The 14,885-nt window shown below is 35.4% G+C and overlaps 1 protein-coding gene across 2 annotated transcripts; it reads right to left on the bottom strand.

The window, feature by feature from the left end:
• Positions 1 to 353: 353 nt before the first annotated feature.
• LOC122309905 lies at positions 354 to 13,266 on the bottom strand. 2 transcript variants are annotated; one of them, XM_043123675.1, is made up of 13 exons: positions 12,887 to 13,264; positions 12,623 to 12,767; positions 11,393 to 11,547; positions 10,524 to 10,706; positions 9,603 to 9,678; positions 8,857 to 8,934; positions 5,324 to 5,409; positions 3,456 to 3,529; positions 2,566 to 2,611; positions 1,924 to 2,033; positions 1,482 to 1,656; positions 912 to 1,028; positions 414 to 626 (listed from the first exon to the last, which is right to left on the bottom strand). In XM_043123675.1, exons 1-12 carry the CDS (start codon positions 13,148 to 13,150, stop codon positions 954 to 956), a joined length of 1,467 nt encoding a protein of 488 aa, XP_042979609.1. In that variant the 5' UTR covers positions 13,151 to 13,264; the 3' UTR covers positions 414 to 626; positions 912 to 953. The 2 variants fall into 2 exon arrangements, with proteins under 2 accessions (XP_042979608.1, XP_042979609.1); XM_043123674.1 differs by lacking the exon at positions 912 to 1,028 and having other exon boundaries at positions 354 to 626; positions 12,887 to 13,266.
• Between the last annotated feature and the right edge of the window lie 1,619 nt (positions 13,267 to 14,885).

The following is a 14,885-nucleotide window of genomic DNA, read 5'->3' as shown; positions in this document are numbered from 1 at the left end:
TCTATTCCATGAGAGAGACTCCTCTAGTCCTCCATTAGTCTCAAATGTTAAGTCTCTTCCTATTATCAATCAACCAAACCTAGTCCTCAATTGATGCATCTAAACAAGAAAAAGAGAACAAAAATAAAAATAAAAATAAAAATCCTTAAAGGGACGTGACATTCTCATGCACGCATTCATTGGACAATTGCAGAATTTGAGTGTCATAACTAAGGCACTCACACGAGGAAGACCAATTACACTAAGAATTTCATTTCTTATGTGGGTCTATAGACTTACTTTTGGGATAAGCTTAATGACACAGTCCATAGCTTATTCTAACAATTTATCATCTCAATCCGCTCAATACAAAAGAAAAGGAAAAGGACTAATCACTTGTTGATACTAAACTTATCTTACGGAAGAAATTGTCATGGAGTTCCAAATTGTCTGACCTTCTGGTCTCATTTGGAATTAAATTTGTTAACCGAGTACAACACAGCAAATATAGCAACGATACCAGAAATAAGTAATGTCCATGTCCTTAACTTCTGATAATTTAGCCGGAAACCATAACTAATATATTCCCAGACCCATCCGGAAAGGAACCACGGCCAAGTTTTGTGGAACTTCTGGACAGAAAATGCCTACATGGAGCAATGCAGCAGGCTTATTGGCACTATTAGAAAGTAACCACCACTACCACAAACAATTATTTGATCAAAGAAAACAAAATGTACATGGATCTACAATGTTCTCAACTCCATTGAAGAATTATTTTCTGGGGAAAACAAAATGTACATGGATCTACAATGTTCTCAACTACCATTGAAGAATTATTTTCTGGGGATCCATATAGTTTCATATTAATTTGTCTTCCATTTTGACAAAGAAAATAAAAAGCTTTATAAATCAAGCGGAATGGTCCAAACCTAAGACAAGGTAGTTGATGAGTGGGCCATAAGAAGCTATCCTCACTTGGGTTCCAATTTACCCACTTTCTCCGCAAATGAAGAAAAACTTCCATCAAAAGTTTCTAAAGAGAAGCCCTGCACACTCTCAAATGAATTGTGGAAATTCATTCAAATAGAGAACGTCACTGAAATATGTATGCTTGCAGGTGTAATCATTTCAAACATTCATTGTGAAGAATCAAAGGACACTTCAATCAAATTTATTCCACCATAAGGATTTTATTATCTAAAAATTGCCTAGGAGACATGGTACAATGCAACTGAATGGAAAAAAATTGGAGAACAATCAATGATGAAGCTCATGCAAAGATGCAGGCCAGAAAATAAGTTTTTTGTTCTTTTAATTTAAGTAGGCACGTGTACCATATTGTAATAATTGTATTTGTTCTTTTGCATAAAACCAAACAAAATGAAGGAAAGAAAGCAAATGAATGTTACCCATTTGAAGTGTAATCTAACGAAACTAACCAACTGAAACACGTCTGTGCAAGCTAATATGTTGATATATATAGCCATGGAATATGTTACCTCTGGTAACTTATCTTGCTGGGCCAGATAATCCACATGAAGCCTCACATTTGATGCAGCAGCAATCCATGCACTGCGATCAACGTCAGAGTATACATCTGAAACTATGTCAAACAATGTTTCTGCTCCATTTTCAATCGCTTTCAAGATGGAAGTTTCTCTACTTCTGCGGTTCCTGAATGTTGGAAAAATCATCTTCAGACTTGGTAGACACCATTGCTACATTGAGAGTAGTTCTGGTATCCAAGGAGACCAAAGTTGCAGAAAGACCAACTCATGGCCCCAATGATACAATTGGCCAGGGAGGGGGGTGGACAGGTATTGGTGGGGTAGGAAACATTGAAGAATTCATTTTCTGACATACCATAGTAGGTGAAGTTTGTAGACAATTTAGCTTAAAGTAGGAGACACAAAATAAAAGAAAATTATTTTTTATTCATACTTGAGATATCCACAAAGCATGTGCTTTGGCCAAAGGTTAACTCTCCCGTGCATAGGAATCAAAGCATGAGGGGAAAGCTCCAAAAATTTGTAAGTTGTCTGGAAGTATTGCTGCATAACAAATAATTTTCAGCATAAATTGCATTAACCTGAATGGTAACGCCATGAAATTGATTTACTACCCATGGAATTTGCAATTATATATCTGCTTCACGAGATTAAGAACAAATAGGGAGGTCGAGGTCAGGGCCTTCACCATTTTTCACAAGCCTTGTCTCAGTGTCAATAAGGAGACGCTGCTGCTTGATGTGGTGTAATTGAAACATATAGAATCTCGCCCATACTAATTATAATTATGGGCATCTAATAAACTCTTCCTTCAATACTAACATAATCAAACTTGGCAATTGGTTTTCATTCATCATGGCATAATATTTAAATTTGATTGCCAAATGTGCAATTTTAGACAAATTCACGCCTAGGTAGGCAAGCCACCTCCGGTTGCCCCCTACTACCCCGTTTATCAAGCAAATGAAAAAGAAGAAACACTGAAAGCCAGTGTATACAGCAAGCATATTAGTATTCCATGATTGAAAGAGAAAAGTAATTATATAACATCATTAGAAATTTCACATAAACTTACACTCATATTTCCACCAGAACGAAAGTCCAAGAGAGAACTTCCTTGACTGAAAGAAAGCAAAAATCAATTAACAGAGCAGTTTTTAGTTTCTGTAAAAGAAGGCCAAAAACAAAACCGAAATCGATGAGTAATGATTGAGTTTAGGAGAGGAAGCTACTACCAAGGCTTCAAGTCTGCTGCCAGCCAAGTCGAAGGCTTCATTCACAATCCCAACAAACTAAAAACTAAAAAACAAGAATGAAAAGAACAAAAAAGTTGTCTATATCCAACAAGCTCCTATCAACTGTTTCCTAGTAAATGTCATACGGTATTGGGGCCTTTGAATTGACAGGCAGTTCAACTTGACTAATTTGAAAATTTGTCTCAGGATGTAAGAAAAAAAAAATTAAGCATATTTTCTTTGGGATGTAACAGACTAACTAATAAGCATCTTTTCTTCACACGCAAGAAGTACATATTCCTATGAAAACAGCATTGCATGCATTTGAATGTTCTAATACCATCACAATAGTTCACCTTGTACTAAACCAAACAGAATTGTAAATTGGTGGAAAATCACACATCAGGCATGTGCCAAGATGAATTTAATGGAATTAGCTTAAAAACTATCTGCATTACATGACATGTAATACCCCACATTTGATTCTGAGTCAGAATGCAAACTCAAAAAGTAACAATCATGCTAATCCATGAGCCAAACAACCTCTCTCCCCAAAAAAAAAACGTAATAATTACAGATCTTAGCATTTTGGTGAATACACGCCAAACCATGTTTACTCAGTCTGGCGGATTTCTTTTGAAAACTATTTAGAAAACCTGGATGATAGCATAAACTAGCTCTTTCATAAAAATATGCCAATCCAATTACATGTAAAGATGCTAGTTCTTACCCAACGCAATGATCACCGACAATCAATGAGTTGGTACTCACATGAAGCAGTGCCATGTGGCCATCTGTATGTCCCTGTAATAAGAAGAATTTTTCCTTTTCAGATACAATATAGAATGCTTATTGGATATGGTAAATGAAATTTCTAAATTTTATACAAACAAACAAGAAGGGGTATAGATTCACTAAGAACAAAAAAAAGTAGTGAAACTGTAAAAGAAATCATGATCTTTATTTCTTAGATAAGTCTGACTCATTAGTTCGCAGCTAAAGGCAAGCTCTATCCCCACCCCTTTTATATATACAGTGCGAACTGTTTTGAGATGTCTCTGGACATGTTTCGGTATTTTTACAGTCTGATGTCTTTGCCACCATAACAATTTGCTGCAGTCAAATAACCAGTTGACTGACAATTAGGAACATTTGAGTTGGAGACAAAAGCAACAGTTTGATCAACGAGGCACTACCAAGAACATCAACATCAAGAACTGACCAGTCTCCATATATACCTAGTAAACAACCTAGTAGGCAAGTGGTCCTACTTTTGGGCCTGTAAATCAAGGTCTTTCTGTGTTTAACTCAAATTTACAGGACCTGTGACCAATAATTTACAAGGTTCTTAAAAGTCTGGGAGAGACAATGTAAGATATAGATATCAATCCCTCGTGCCTGCAAGCTTGGCACGGTGAGGGGTTGGGATCATCCAAGATGGAAATGCATAACGTCCCGCTGCCCACAGTTAAGAAAGATGTTATTTTTTTAGAAAATCATGGGAGCCAGAGTGCTACTACTGAACCCAACTTAAAAATATCTTCCCTTCCATGGGTTCAGCTGCGGCACTTATGGAGGTTTGTGATTTTTTCAAATAATGGGAAGATATTTATAGAGTTTTGGGAGAGGGTGCCAACGAGTTCGAGTTGGACTTAGTCACGATCATTCAAGAAGAGAGTTTGAATTTGAAAACATGATCCAGTAGTTCATTCAAGGTAGGATTGACAATGACTGAGATTGCGTAAGGGACTTCAATCAGTGATGATTTTAAATTGAAATAGATTTCTAATAACTGGTCTTTAAATTCTAAAAGGTCTTACTTGTTCAATAAATAATAAATGGGATTTAACCTAGTTATTGGGCCTAATTAAAACTCCTAATCAATCTTAATAATTTATTGCTCGTGGGCTTATCCAATATGGCCCATTAAATAAAATTTAGGCCTAATAAAAATTATCAATATTCCATCTAATCTTAGAATTATTGGGCCAGGTCAGAATTATTCCATCCTTAGAATTATCAATATTCCATCCGACCTTAGAATTATTCCATCCTTCACACTAGATTTAGACAAGTTAGATGGACATGTGACCTTTCGATCTTGCTCAAGCATCATGAATGCTGGATAAAAGGCTTGGAGAAAATATTGAAAACTTTTTATATCATTCTCTAAATCATTCATGACCATCCAATGATGATCAATTTCACATGAAATCAATATTTTATTCACAGAAATTGAGTCCAAAACTTGCATAACTCAATTAATCTATTCTCAGAAAAGGACAGCTCCAATTAGGGGTTCTTAGAATTAGAACCTCAACCACAATTATGATTGACACCACAATTAAAAGATTTTACTATTTGTTGGATTATCACGAGGATAAAACTTTCAAGCTTTCTCATGCTAGGAGTAAGTCTGAAAATCTCAATTTTGTTTATTGTGAAAGCGCATGATGGAATCAAACTTTTTCCATGCAAGTTTATCCATTGATCAGCAGAGAGCTTGAAAGAACATTTGGAGCAAGAACTTGCCAGTTTGTAACAGCTGACATAAAAGTCGACCATTATTAATTAAAAAACTCTGCATATGAGAAATACCGGTGCAAAAATGACTCTTAATCGTTGACCACCAATGCAAATGTCTTCTGCTCCAGAAACTGAGGTATAGCCAAGGGACCAGTCACCTGTCATCATAAAGTATTGGTTAAAGTTTCATAGACTAGGCAAAATCAATCTCTAATGATTGATGGGTGAATCAGTTTCAAGAAGTAAAAATCTACCAGATGGGTGGCAACTTTTCCTCCTAGGTAGGGATGTATGTCCTTAACCCCTACAAACTTGTATTTGTGGAACTAGGGATTTCTTCTATCATTTCAAGAAGAGAATTAAGTTTACAAAAGGACCTTAACGTGAAGGAAACAGAGACTCCAGCATACATTTTCTGACTTAATATAATCACAACTCATATTTGACGTTCTAAGATTAATAGAAACATCAACATTTTCTAATCAGTATAAACAGCATCCAGGTTGTAATGCAAAAGAGCAAAAGAACAAGAAGATAAGTTGGTTAAATACAGCATTTTCAAGCTAGTCACATTCAGTTATAAAATACAAGGATTACAAGAGCTATGAAATAAAGTCAAAAGCACTACCTTAGATTCGTTTCTTTTGGTTTTGTTGGACAAGCTTCAGCTCCCTGGAGATAATGGATAAAAAAAATTTTAACTAGACGGTCTAGCAGAACCACTTTCTTAAAGTTCATTGTGAGGAGCTTTATATGATGCATTCTCCAAAGAGTGTTCTTTGATCATAGTTTACAGACCAACTAACCTAAAAATAACTAGGGGTAGTTAGAGCTTTTAAGGTATTATAAGCAATGAATGAGAGAAAGCCCCGGGACCTAATAGTTACTCAATGGAAGTGTTGGGACCTAATAGTTACCCAATAACAAAAAAGCTAGTTACTCAATGCAAGTTGATCTGAAAGGGTATTATGGAGAAATTGGAACACTGACTGGTTGAGAGTATTCTCACAAACTTGCCCACTTATTTTATGTCCCCATTCCCCCCTCCCTATGGTTGTTGCTAATTGTGTTGACAAGCTACAAAGGGAGGAGTTGACATTCCCCCTAGTGAATTGATCCAAGGTATGCACTCCAATCTCTGAAGATAGCCTAGTTATTAGAAGATTGGTTACATGGCTTTGTTGATGAAGGAGCACTGGCACTATGACAATTAGAGAGGAAGCAGGAGATTGAACTGAAGAATGGGGGTGGGTGGAGTTCAAACAAGGTGAAATGGAGTTATAGGGTCTGCTAATGGAAGAACATTCCAAGAGATTGGGAGGACTTATCGGCACATCAAATATGAGGTCGGGAATGGAACCAAGATAAAATTCCAGGCTTTCCAAAAGCCTAGAATTTAGGGAGAGCCTTTTAAGGGCTTTTCCAAACCAATTCAGCATTTTAGGGACAAGAATGCCTTGATGACGGATAATTTATAGCTCTCAAATGGCTCAGATTACTGGTAAGTGGAGTTTGCTTGAACAGGTCAAGATTGGGAGATTAGCTTCTTTACCTCCATTTATGCTAGGTTGTATATTCTGCATCAGACTGAACAGGGAAGACGTATGCGCTGGAGCATATAAAAAATAAGGGTGTTTCAAGTCAAACCATTTTATAATGCACTAGTCCCCACAACAGAATTTCTTCACATGAAACTCCGAATCCCTCAAGAGCCATTCTCTTTGTTTGGGGGCCTGCACTAAAGAAGATATTTACTTGGACAAGTTAAAGGACTGGTATGTGCAAGAAGGATGGGAAATCCATGCATCATCTTTTATTAAATTGCAAGGTAGCTACCACTCTATGGCAAACTATTTTTAATCTGTTTGGGTCAAGTTAGGTGATGCCAAGAAAAGTGGCAGATCTTTTGGCATGTTGGGAAGTGGATCCCCATACGCTTGATGTGTTGCATAAGGAAGGAAATGATCAAAGTTTTGAAAACACTAAAAGAAACACCAAACACATCAAGGCTTTCTTTTTAAGGGCACTCAACAGGTGACGTCCAACCTCAGGGCTTCCATTTTCCTTGATATGTCTTCAAATTCCGCTCATTACTTTACCTCCACAAGCACCACATTAAGCAAACCAGGGGCATTTTCCATAATGTTTCCCTGTGTGGACTCTCAACCGCCTTTCCAAGCACACCGACACATCCACTACCCTTTTAGTCATCACCTATACTAGCCCATATAAGTTAAGCACCACTTTCCACAAAGAGGTGGCTACCTCGCAATGAAGAGTTGATCCATCGCCATCACTCTTGCCCACGCAGCACCATTCAACCCCCATAATGTCTCTTTCTCAGATCATCTAGGGTAAGAATCTTAACCAATGCAGTCGTCCAAACAAAGAAGACCGCTCTTCATGGAGTCGTCCATGGAAACAGCATGTCATCATGGGGAATTAAAGCATTATAGAATGAATTAGCAAACAACCCTCGCCTGGATATGCTCCACCACAGTTTATCAGCACCACATTGTATCTTTTTGAACAACTGAGCATAAAAGGATGTAAAGCAATCCAGCTCCCAATTTTGTGCCATGTGTGTAACTCTACTTCCAGTGAATAGAGCCATTGAGGAGCTTTAAATAATCTTCCACTAGTGCTTCCTTCACCTCTACCACGATTGAATATGTCCTGGAAACCCTCTTTGAGTGGCTGATCTTTACACCACACATCATGCTGAAACTTTATCCTACTAGTGCTTCCTTCACCCCTCTACCAAGGTCGAATAGGTCCTGGAAAGCCTCTTTGAGGGGCTGATCTTTGCACCACACATCATGCTGAAACTTTATCCTATATCCATCACCCAAATAAATCTAATAAAGTGAGAGAACTCCCCCCACAATTTTTGGTTGTTCTTCCATAGCCCAACCCATGGCTCCCATTCACCTCATTTGAAATCCATTCTACTGCAGAAACCTCTTTCAATTAGTGCATCCAAAATGAAAGGAATTGGGAGGGAAAAGTAATGACAGGAAAAGCGCAAGAAAAACCAATCAAGAAAGTGCAATGGAACATTGCAGTCACAGCAAACACAATTAGGTCGTTCTGTCAAATTCCATTATAGGGATACAAGTAGTATCTACTTCAAGTATTATTTAATTCAAGCTACTTATCAAAAAATGTATTATTTAATTCAAGCTAGTTTGAGTTCACCCGTGCATTCGAACGTACAACTGGCTACATACAACTAGATTCAAGCATAACCTTGCTCAATGATACTGGGGTTAGCCATCTTTTAATATATGAAGTTCAATAGATGGAATCAGGCATTGGAGCTCAAAGGTGGATGCAGCTATCTTTGAGTTGGAAAACTATTTTAGCATCTTTACTGCAAATCCAGACAGCTCAAAAAAGTTATATATATTTGGACACAATCTTTTCAGGAACCATCATGTTTGGACATGGTAGCCATGCAGTTTAAGATACTATCAAAACTGGTCACAAACTTAATATGTCTAAATAATGTGTAAAGATAGAAAGCTAAGAAATATTTAACAATTTTATTTTGAGATAATCAGTAGTCTCAACCATAAGACACAGAATTATTTAACAATTGTAACCTTTTCCAATGCGTCGCATTGTATTTTCATGTGTTAATAGTGTCGCGTCAGGATTGCACTTTTGGATGATTGAAAGACCTGAAACAAACCATATCAGCGAATTACTACAAGTATAGAATCTCGTTTGAACCAAATGCACTAATCAAACCCAATAGTAGAACTTCTGAATGCAAATTTTCAGCAAAGAGTACACTAGTAATGAATAATAGCCTCAATGACAGAGCACCAAAGTAAGAGAACTTTTGGGGTGTGGAATTGACTTTTTGTTATTATAGAAGTGTTCTTCAGTTCATCCCCCCCCCCCCCCCAACCCCCAAAAACCACAACCCCCCCCCCCCCCAAAAAAAAAAAACCCCCAACCCTCCTCTTTTTCCCCTTTTTTTCCTTTGACAAGTTAATTTAACCTAACCATTTAGATTTTCTGCTGCCTTTTTTTCTGTTTCTTCCTTTACTAACACTGCAAAGATTTATTGTTTTTATATGCTTAATTATTTATGTATCTTCACCTGTCTACCATCTAAATTTTATTCTGCATTATTTCTAGCAGAATTGACGAATTTGATAATCATTTGCCAATTTCCAATATTAAACATGCCAAACTATTCAGGTCCTTAACATGTGATAAACATGTCATCATTGTGTATCTTCCCTTTTTGTGAATTTGCTATTGTAATTTAATGCGAAAAAAAGCATTAAACAGAAAATTACTTTTGCTGTCAGTTATATTACTAGGAATGTAAACTTACCTTCTACATGATCCCGATGGTGATGGGTAACAAAGACAATGATCTTTCGTGGCAAAGCAGCAACTATTTTTTGGAGCTGATCATGTAAATGAAATTTTTATCAAGTTCATTAAAAACTCATGCAAAAAGAATATTACTTTAATTTAAGGTACCATCAGCAGTACAGGTAACTAAATATCATTTCTAAGACTAACTGAGTTTTTTTTTCTTTTTTTCTTTTTAATAAGTAAAAAGAAATTTTATTGATGTAAAGATAGGCATAGCCCAGGCACACAGGAAGTATACATGTGAATACACCTATTTGTATTTTTTTTTTCTTATACATATTTCTACGAAATGCCATAAATTTAAGCACTTTTTTGGTTTGCTAGTTCAGTGGATCTCTTGTATACTTCCTGTCTTGTGTACTAGGGTTACACTCTTTCGTATGAATAAAAGTCAAGAAAGAAACTTACCAAATTACTCATTTTCTTAAATTTTCACACTGCAAAAGAGTGCAACATTTCCAAGAAAGAAAGAAACACTAGCCTCCAAGGACAGGCAAAATAGTGGACTTCTGCCGAGAAAAGATAAAAAAGAATACAGCATTCTTGCTTTCATATATGGGAAACAACAGGTACAAGAGTACCCTCAAGATTTTTTTCGCTTTTTATAAGTTAAAAGTAACATAAGTTTTACACTCCCTTTCTTATTTTTACAGTCAAATGTATACAAGTAGGTACTTTACAAAAATCTAAAAGGCCTAAGGTTGTAATTGATGAAGAACCACACAACCAGAAGAAGAGCTGCTATTCAAACTTTAAGAGTTCACTAACCTAGTAGATGATATGGGAGTAATGAATTCAAGCAGATTTAATGCTTGAAATCATCTGCCATAAGGCAGTTGACTAATCTCTAAGCATAACAAAATGATAATCATACCTCTTTATGGAATTCAGACCGGCATCCTGGATCCACTATCAATGCATCCCCACTAGCAACAAAACTATTTTTCTCATTTTCATTTGAAACATTTTCAGGGGCAAATACGATCAAGTTTGTTGTATGAAAAGGCTTTGCTGTCTTACTTCCAATAGGTATAACTTTAACACCAGGAGGGTACTCCTGCAAGGGGGAATAACCACAAACTAGTAATAATAATAATTAGTTATCAAAAAATAATAATAAAAAAATGATGCATGTCAGCAACTACACAGAGAAGTCCCCTGGTGTTTGAAAACAAGTCTGATTCAAGAAAACACTATATAACTAGCACTCGTACTGAGAATTTGTTTCTTCAGCATCAACTTCCGAGTGAGTGAAGCCCATAGGTACAGAAAGCAAAGCAACTGTGTCGAAAACTTCAAATAAAGCTTTAGTCAAGAAATCGCAGATTAAACTTTTAATATCTTCTACCTTCCTTATAGTCAGTGTACCAAGTTTGTATCCACTTTTTGTTTTTTTTTTTTTTTTTTTTTCTTTGGGGGGGGGGGGGGGGGTGGGTGGGCGGGGTGACTCTGCTGGAATATAGATGTCTAAGCACTGACATTTCTTGTCTTTTCTTTTTTTTTCTCATCTTCTCCTTCTTAAAGATAGGAAAGGAAAAAGTAACTTTAAAGGCCATTATATTCATTTTTTTGTTAAGTAAGAAGTAAGTTTATAATGACCACTAAAATTCAAGTTCTTATCACCACTTCCAGATGATCCCTGAATTTATTAGGCTTAAGATATTTGAAACCACATCTTCCCTTGCAGCTTAATGTGGTACATTTGTTCCATCAAGATTCAATGCTACATGGAAGAAGGCAAACCTGATACCGTAAGATGGGTGGGACTATCTGATCTGCAGGCTGCATCGAATCATTTATCAGACCAACAACTACCAGAGGTCCCATGCGATTGCTACTTGGTTTCACTTCCAGAAGCCAGCTCAGACATGTTTCAACTGACATCCACTTGCACAACTCTGCTTGAATAGGATTCAGATATTCACATCAAGGAAGTAGGGCAACAACATCAGAAATTTTGAGGTCATGATCACCAAGATATACATAACTTGCCTCTTCTCAAGGTAAGCAAAACAAGTCTGTCAGGAAAGTATGATATGATAACATGGAATAGATGATGTCATTTATCATATGATGTCTTGTCCACACATCAATACTCAGCGACCAGATTTTTTAGTTTCCCCAGGAAAAGCTCCCAATTAAGACGAAGATAAGAAGAAAAAAGAAAGAAAGAATCAAAGGCCTACAGGCCCTACACTGTTGGAAGTCTACAACTAATGTAATCTTCATGACCAACTTCAAATCATCATGCGTCAATACTAGGGTGATGCTGCATTGTCTCTTTAATCGGCACTATAACCAATGATGTGTCCGTTAAAATTATGGAGACTTTTGCTCTTTCTACCATGTCTTTTACTTTTTGTAACATATGAATTCATAGAATTTTCATTAAATGTGGGAGGAAGACAAAGAGCCCTATTGATGTGTATACTTCGGCACACTATATTAGAATCTCTAGGCACTTTCTACACCAATGCATCAACAAGGTGTGAAGTATGTGGGTGCACTTACAGTAAGTACTCTCTCAGAAGTTTTGATTTTTTATTATTTGATAGGTGATCAAAAACTTTATTGAATAACGCAAAGGCTAAAAACTTTTTATTTTTATCTGCAGCATAGCTCGTGGCAAATTTTTTTATGCACTATAATTTACAATGTTCTATGGCTTTACCAAAGCAAGCCAAAGACCCTTGATTTGCTAGCTCACTAAGAACACAAGCACTTAAAAGAAATAAACAGTTTCTTGACGTGTTTAAAGCAAGATCTAAGAAAAAATCCCCCATCTTCATCAAGGCAACCCCATACAGAATACAAAAACAATCACCAAAACAACAGAACTTTTTTTTATACGTAAGTAAAGATTTTTAGTTGAAGACGCAAAAGTAGTAGCCCCAGTATACAAGAAATACGCAGAGTAACATCTAACCAGAAAACCAATACCAAAAAAATATATCAAAGCAGGAATTAGCAGACCTTGTAGATTTTTCCCAGCCACCAATTGTCCTGTAATAAACACATTATGAACCGGAAAACCTGGTCCAAATTCAGGTTCCTCCACATACTTCCAGAATTTCCATTCTCCCCCATCAGTTGCCGCAAGCCCCACTTGATCCAATACCTACAAAACCATGTAGAACTCAGTACTAATATAAATGCAAACAGTCTCACATTTTATTACACCATAATTTATTGAGAGAGAGAGAGAGAGAGAGAGAAACCGCGTTGTAAAAATAATACCCGGTCCAGAGCAGAATCGATATCAAGTTTCCTCAGATTGATCTTCTCCGAACACGACTCGGCGCCCACCACGACAATCTGGGACTCGGATTCTCCCTCCAAAAGGTTCAGCCGGGTGGAGGGGAGGTCCCAGAGCTCGGAATCCACGAAGGAATCGTACTCTTCGTCGCCAAATCTATTCGGGCGCGTCTGTTTGACGAGGAGAAATTCCGCGTGGTTAAGCGGGTTCTTGAGGATTACCGCGAGGTTGTGAATTGCCGCCATCGAAAGGTGAAGAATGGGAATGGAAGAGAAATGGAAACTTGGAGGGAAATGGGGGTTTAAGGTTAGGGGCAGGTGAAGAGTGGAAGGGGGTTGGGTTGAATTTATACTTGTCCCTTCTCAACTGTGAGTTTGGTGAAGTTAATAATAAGAGGGCATTGAGGGGACCGTAAACCATAAAATCCTTAACGGCTAATGTTGCTTCAATTAATACTACGTCTCAACTATTAACAAATTCAAGAGAAATAATATTTATAATTGTAATTATATAAGTATGGTTTAGTATTTTTTAAAAAAAAATATTTTTTAAAAAAAATAAATTAATATAGAATTTACATAAAAAATAATTAATTAATTTTAAATCATAAATTTTATTTTATTAAATAATTATATAATATTTACACACTCTATAATTATATTATAATTATACGTAATATTATTTCAAATTAATGCAATTCCCTATGCCCTAGCTGCTGCAACAACTCAAGTGAAAAAGGAAAAGGAAACCTCTTCATTTATGTTGAATAAATGCTTAGCTACTTTTTGTGCGGCGTTAATTGTTTCGAGCAAATAAGTGGCACATGTATGTAGCAAGTTAAGTCATGACACATTATTGTTAAATTAAGGGGTTCTGTTTTGTTCGGTTATAGCGATGATATAAAAAGAATTCATAAGAAAAATATATAAATAATAGTAAGATAATTAAAAATAATAGTTAAATAATTTTAATTAAGATATTTTATAAAATTTTAGAAAATAAAAAAATTAAATTAAAATATTATAAAATTAAAATATTGGCATAATATTATTTTTAATATTATTTTTATTTTGAGATTTGAAAATTTTAAATTATTTTTTATATTTTGTTTAGAATTTTGAAAAAAAATTGTAATAATTAGATAATAATTAAATAAAAAATTTGAAATTGAAAAGCGTTTGTATTTGAATTGTATTTGAATGTTAAAATTGAATAATATGGGTTGACACTATCTGTGAAACCAAACGAGACCGGTTTCATTTGGATAGAGTACTAGTAGTAGGCTCAACAAAATTAAATTTTAACTAAAGAATAACCAAAATACAAAATAAAATGTTACAATAGGCTCAACAAATGAATAGTAAATTTAACATTTGGCTATATAGCTAACCAAATTTATTGTGTGAAAGAGACTAGCCAAAGTTCAAAATCAATATTTTAATAGAATAATGAAAAATTTGTTGAACCTATTATTTGGTATTGTAAAAAGTGATTAGCTAAAATTTATAAAGTGAATTTTTTAACTAAATTTTAGCTAAAGTTTGTTAATACTAATGCTCTAAGAGTATCTTAATTAGATGATATGTAAATAATAATGAGTGTTAAGATATAAAATAAATAATAAAATCTACCTATTACTATCGGTTTAAACTTTTAGGATAAGTAGTGATTTCACATGGTATCAAAGTAAAGGTTCTAAATTCAAATCTTGACTATACACTTAAATTTATTTAATTAAATATTCCGCGTATTAGGTCATTTATTGAGGGAGAGTTTGGCCCATACATGAAGGAGAATGTTGAGATATAAAATAAATAATAAAATTTATATTTTTCCATCAGTTTAAGTTTTTAGGACGAGTAGTAATTTCACAATGAGAAAAAATAGTAAATAGTAGTAAAATAGCTTGAAAATATATATTTGAGGACAATTGTGTTCCCAAACAAACTCTAAATTTGTTTGAATGAAGTGCATTATTAG

The sequence above is a fragment of the Carya illinoinensis genome, chromosome 5 (genome assembly GCF_018687715.1).
Source record: "Carya illinoinensis cultivar Pawnee chromosome 5, C.illinoinensisPawnee_v1, whole genome shotgun sequence".
Lineage (NCBI taxonomy): Eukaryota > Viridiplantae > Streptophyta > Magnoliopsida > Fagales > Juglandaceae > Carya > Carya illinoinensis.
This window is presented reverse-complemented; position numbering and strand designations above follow the sequence as displayed.

Excerpts from the sequence above, each read along its gene's own strand:
- LOC122309905 (XM_043123674.1), bottom strand. The coding sequence starts at position 13,150 with ATGGCGGCAATTCACAACCTCGCGGTAATCCTCAAGAACCCGCTTAAC. Across the intron at positions 5,410-8,856 it reads AATGCGACGCATTGGAAAAG|GTGACTGGTCCCTTGGCTAT; the intron begins GTTACAATTGTT and ends TTATGATGACAG. Across the intron at positions 2,034-2,565 it reads GTTCTGGTGGAAATATGAGT|CAATACTTCCAGACAACTTA; the intron begins GTAAGTTTATGT and ends TTTGTTATGCAG.